The sequence below is a fragment of the Vicia villosa genome, linkage group LG6, assembly GCF_029867415.1.
Source record: "Vicia villosa cultivar HV-30 ecotype Madison, WI linkage group LG6, Vvil1.0, whole genome shotgun sequence".
NCBI lineage: Eukaryota > Viridiplantae > Streptophyta > Magnoliopsida > Fabales > Fabaceae > Vicia > Vicia villosa.
In genome coordinates this window covers 86,361,263-86,366,681 of record NC_081185.1, presented here as the reverse complement: position 1 = coordinate 86,366,681, position 5,419 = coordinate 86,361,263, and the positions used below count along the sequence as shown (strand labels likewise).

At 38.4% G+C, this 5,419-nt stretch overlaps 1 protein-coding gene across 1 annotated transcript; it reads right to left on the bottom strand.

Moving 5' to 3' along the window:
• Positions 1-1,019: 1,019 nt before the first annotated feature.
• LOC131614050 (uncharacterized) lies at positions 1,020-2,940 on the bottom strand. The gene is made up of 4 exons (XM_058885679.1): positions 2,577-2,940; positions 2,038-2,390; positions 1,379-1,963; positions 1,020-1,139 (listed from the first exon to the last, which is right to left on the bottom strand). Exons 1-4 carry the CDS (start codon positions 2,938-2,940, stop codon positions 1,020-1,022), a joined length of 1,422 nt encoding a protein of 473 aa, XP_058741662.1.
• Positions 2,941-5,419: the final 2,479 nt, after the last annotated feature.

Here is a 5,419-nt window from a genome sequence, read left to right as displayed (position 1 = left end):
GAGAAGTCTATGTGTTGTAAAATTTTCACATAGTAATAATTCTCTGGTTGTCTATTTAGACAACGGTCGTGGTTTTTTCTCCGGTTTTGGAGTTTCCACGTTATATGCTTGTGTTATTGGTTGTGTTTTCTTTATTTATTCTTTTCTTCAGTTGTGTTATTTCCCAACAGGAACAACTAGATAAGTATACAAATTCTTTGAATCTCAAACTCCTTCCTGATTTGTAGTCAAGAAAGGTAAATTTTCATTATCATCCTACCTTATTATCTTTATTAATCATAGTTGGATTGTTGATCATGGAGCCATTGATCATATGACCGAAGAATCTAGTTTATTTTCTTCATATAAACCCAGTGTACGAAATTTCAAAATTAAAGTTGTTGATGGCTTTCTTTCAACTTTGGTATGCAAAGGTTATATTATTTTGTCTCTGTTAATAACCATGCAAAATGTATTGCATGTTCCAAATTTATCTTGCAGCCTTTTATCTATTAGTATGCCAACATAAAATAAAAAATATCAAACTCATTTCTTTGATACTCATTTCTTTAAGTTGATAATAAAATAACTGGAAAGCTTTGGTGAGTCAAAGGTGTATTCGATCTTTACTTTTGAAACATTGGTGTCATTCTTTTTGGTAGGATTTAAGATAGGACATAAGTAACTTTTCCATTCAGGATCTTAGCCATTATTATATTTATCGTGGAATCAAATGACATGCCATCGCTAGATTAAAATATTTATGATGGATACTATGTGGGGGTCTTTCCACTATATTTTTTTCTTTTTTTTTTCTTTTTCATAAATATCTCTTGTATTAAAAAGAGTACTTGGGGTACTCAACCCTTACAAGAGAATCAGGTGTAACCTGACAACCAACAGAAATTCAAATATACAAAACAGGATTTTTAAGCCACTTATAGAAGTTACACTTAATTCTATCCTTGACTACAATAGCAAGCCACCGCCAAGTATACCAGATAATCGAATAGAACAATTTGTCGCTATCAAATACCGCATTATTGAATATCATGTCGTTTCTCATCTTCCAAATACACCACCAAATCGTCAACCATATGGTTGTCGTCCTTTTGGTTGGTATTTTGCCCGACAACGAATTTATGCCCATCAAAATTTGGCTGCCACAGTCAGCAACAAGATAATTATCTAACTCCAACCATTGCGAGATGTTTCGCCACAGTCTTTGAATCTTTGGACACAAAATGAAGAGGTGAGATCGTTCTTCCCTATGTTAGGCACAAAAAACACATATGTCTTCATGGTTGTGCTGGATAATTCTTCGTCGTAATAATTGGTTTCTTGTCGGCAAGCTATCTAGCAACAATCTCCAGCCAAAAATCTTCAATTTAGATGGCACCTGGGCCTCCCAAATTGCCTTCAGCCCTTGACCGCTACTAATCTCCAATTCTGCATTGCCATGTGCCTGCATTAGAAGTTTATAACAAGATCGAACCGTAAAGCACTTTGACGCGTCAAACGGCCAAATGATAACATCTTCACAATTAAAATTCAGAGTATTATCCATCAACAAATCCTGCAATTCTTCCAATTCTGCTGTCGCCTCCAAGCCAAGCACCTCTTCCGCTTTGATAACATTCCAGCACCAAGATTCTCCACGCCAGTACCCCATGTTTTTCATTGTATCTTCTTTGAAAGTCGTTTCCTGGTACAGGCTTGGATAAAGGACAACCAAACAAGCATTTCCCAGCCAGCAAGAGGACCAAAATATAGCCACACTTCCATTACCAATCTTGACTCTAATATTGTGAATAATACCATGAGGGTTAGCACACAGGACAATTAAGTCTCTCCACCAAAGTGAGTCTTTTACGCCATAGCTTCCAGCATCACAATTCCACAATCTTGATCTCAATTCTCCATACCTATGCTTCATGACACCATTCCATATAGAATCCTCCTCCACCAAAAATCTCCAAACCCACTTGGATAATAAGGCATTATTGAAAGTGCCAATATCCTTAACTCCAAGCCCCCCTGCTTTCTTGACTTACATACTATGTCCCATTTAACCCAAGCCACGCCACACTTATCCGTAACACCTTGCCACAAAAACTTTATTTGTATTGCCCTTATTTCTTTTTCAGCTTTCAGAGGTAGCTTATAAAACGACAGCTGATAGCACGGGATATTGGACAACACATTATTCAGAAGTGTGACTCTACCCCCTATAGAGAGAAGTTTTCCTTTCCATAATGCTAATTTCTCTTTCAATGAACAGATAACCGGTTTCCAGAAGTTCAAAGTTCTTTGATTACCTCCCACAGTGAAACCGAGGAATTTAAAAGGAAGGATATCAACCTTGTAGCCTAAGAAAGAAGCTGCAGCCTGCATGAAAAGAGAAGAGCACCCTACAGCATATAACTTGGTCTTAGACAGATTAATTCTAAGGCAAGACACCTGTTCAAATCCCCTAAATAATGCCTTCATAGTCCAAAAATTTTCCCAAGATCCTTCTCAAAAAAGAATAGTATCATCCGCAAACTGTAGTAAATTGTATTCCACCTCAGTTGATAATTGAAAACCTTTGTATATACCTTCCAATGATGCTTGCCTCACCATCCCCGCTAAGCCTTCTGCCACTATTTTGAATAAAAAAGGAGATAGTGGATCTCCCTGTCTTAATCCCCTCGAGACTTGAAATTCTTCTGTTGGACTACCGTTTACCAATATAGCCATGGAGCTTGTGAACACAACAAAATCTACCCACTTCATCCATCTATCACCAAATCCCATACTTTTTAACATGAATTTCACAAAATTCCAATACACACAATCATATGCTTGAGCAAAATCCACTTTACAAATTAGGCACTCCTTCTTATTTCTCTTAGCATAGTCAATAATTTCGTTAGTAACCAAGACACCGTCTAAAATTTGTCTTCCTGGTATGAACGTCATTTGGTTACATGAGATCAACTTTCCAATAAACCTCCTCAGTCTCTTCGCAAGGAGCTTTGAGATGATTTTGTGAACTTCACTTATGAGACAAATGGTTCTATATTCCTCTAGGCTTTGAGGATTGTCACATTTGGGATGAGAACCAAAAACGCAGGCGTCACATCTTTAGGCAGCTTACCACCTTTGTAAAACTCCTGTATTTTCCATTAGATAACACACATTTTCCCTTTCTTTTTGATGTTTTGTTCGAGTTGTACTTTCTTGGAAGCCAATTCATTCAGGTCGTGGAAAGCTTGTTTCACCAATTTTTCAAGAGAAAAATGCATTCCATTCGTGGCCATGGAAGTGTACCTAGCGATAAGAAATAGGACAAATCATATCATTTTCTTCCTTAACCTTTAGATGAAATCTTCATGAAATTAATTTACTTGTTGATTCAAATTCATTAAATCACTCATTGTAATTTCAAGTGTAATATTGTCTTTTTCTAAATAATGAAAGTCAACTTGAATCTAACATAACAAGTGGCTACACCACCGCTTGTTGGCCACGGGATTTGTGGCAATTGTTCTCAGTCTTTCCTAGATGATCCACTTTTCTTGAACTGATGGCCACGTTGTAAGGCATGATAAATCCTCTTCACTCTAAAGAGGTCAATGCTTATCATCATCGACTCATCATGTGCGTTGTGATATTTCAACTTCAATTGAATCAGGAAGACTATTGCATCTAACATTTCTGCGAAGGGTCTTCCTAGGATACAGTTACAAATTGTCCTAATGGGATGGCCAAGAATTGGGAATCAGTGATCTTGGTATCCTGTCATTCTCAAAGGGAGACCATCAACTTCATGTACCCCAAAGGGTAGGTCAATATATCGTTAAATTCTTGTAAATCAAACCCCTTGTACGGATACACCTTTTCTTTTTCAATCCCATCTTCTCGAAAAGGTCCGTGTACATGGTATCACAGGAGATGTCACCATTGATTAGAACCCTGGAAACATAAAAGTTGGCGATTGTAGTCGATATTACCAAGGGGAATTTTTTATTCGGGATTCCCCTAAACTTTGTAGGTGTCGCAGAATTTGAGGATCAGCCTTTCTGGATCCGTGTTTGATGTGTTTCCTTTGTTTTTTTGCCGATAGCCCTAAACTCAACAAACTTTATCTTCATCATGCTCTTGGAGGGTTTGCTCGACCTAGGGACTCCTACTGTTACAGAGGCAATATATTTGTGCTTCCCCTTGTGCCATTCGTCTTCCCCATTACTTACCATCTTATTTTTACCCTCCAAATAAGACCTTAACAACCTTTTAGGGGGATTCCTTCTTCTTGGTGGATTTTTCTCGTCCCCTCTTGATGTACTTCGTATACTCGGACAATCACCCATTTTTTATAAGTTCTTCGTTTGTCATTCATCTAGTTCTTCATTTTGTGGTCTATGACTACCTCCATCGACCAACATATTTTCTTTGTATACTCAACAACTCCTTTAAGTTATGGGCCTTCTTGAGCCGTAACTTCTCTTGGACCGCACAATCCTATCTAAGCCCCTTCTCAAAGATCCAACATTTTAGGCTCACACGTGAGCCTCCAATAGCTAATGCTACCTCGGTGAAGCGTTCGATATATGCGCTCATGGTCTCCATCTTACCATGTGTAACCCCACTAAGAACGACCATGGTGGTTGGTTGTCTTTTCATGGTAGTGAAATTGGAGGTGAAAGTCTCGTATTGGTCGGACCACTAATCTATGCTTCTGTTTGTGAGGGACTTAACAAGGCTTATGAGGGTTTATATAATATTAGTGCAAAGAGATTTCACTTCACGTCTCATTCATCGTGGTAGTCGTTTAGCCAGACATCCACATGCTAAGGATGCTCATTTGGATCTCCATTTTCATTGCAACTCAGGAGCTTTAGAGGATTCTCTAGCCACTTCAGAATCATGTCATCCAATGTGCGAGCGGTGAAAGGGTTCTTCTTTCGCAGCTGAGTGGGGGCCTCTTATTCATTCCTTTCTCTTCTCTAGGTCAGTGGAATTCGGGGGGAGTGTGGATGCCCTTTTCTCCTTTGGGATCATAAGAAGGAGTATGATGTCTTTGTCGTCGAAGGTTTGGAGATTTTTGGACCTCTTTTGAGTCCTTTCTTGGCTCAATGGTTTTATGTGAATGTGCCTCATGCATAGTGTTGTTATTTGGAATAGAAATGTGCATGTTTTCTTCGATCTGAGTTAGTCTGTTTGGAAATGTATGGGAGTTTTGTTGCTGAATCACCTGGTACATGTTGTGCAATAATTCATTAGCTCTTTTTTGACCGAGATTATCCTACAAGAGCTGGAAACCAGAGAGCACTTCATGATTGATTATAGCAGACAATAATGTAGGTTTAAATAAAGGTTTGTCTAGGTGGAATCATGGAGCGGATCTGACGAAAGGAGGGAGTTGAAAGTTTTATTGATCTATCATCGGCTAGACAAA

What these genes read in the sequence shown, in the direction of transcription:
- LOC131614050 (XM_058885679.1), bottom strand. Translation starts at nt 2,940, where the DNA reads ATGACGTTCATACCAGGAAGACAAATTTTAGACGGTGTCTTGGTTACT. An exon ending in CTTGGGTTAAATGGGACATA is followed by an intron (nt 1,964 to 2,037) that starts GTATGTAAGTCA and finishes TTATTATCCAAG; the next exon opens with TGGGTTTGGAGATTTTTGGT. An exon ending in AGGCAATTTGGGAGGCCCAG is followed by an intron (nt 1,140 to 1,378) that starts GTGCCATCTAAA and finishes TGACTGTGGCAG; the next exon opens with CCAAATTTTGATGGGCATAA.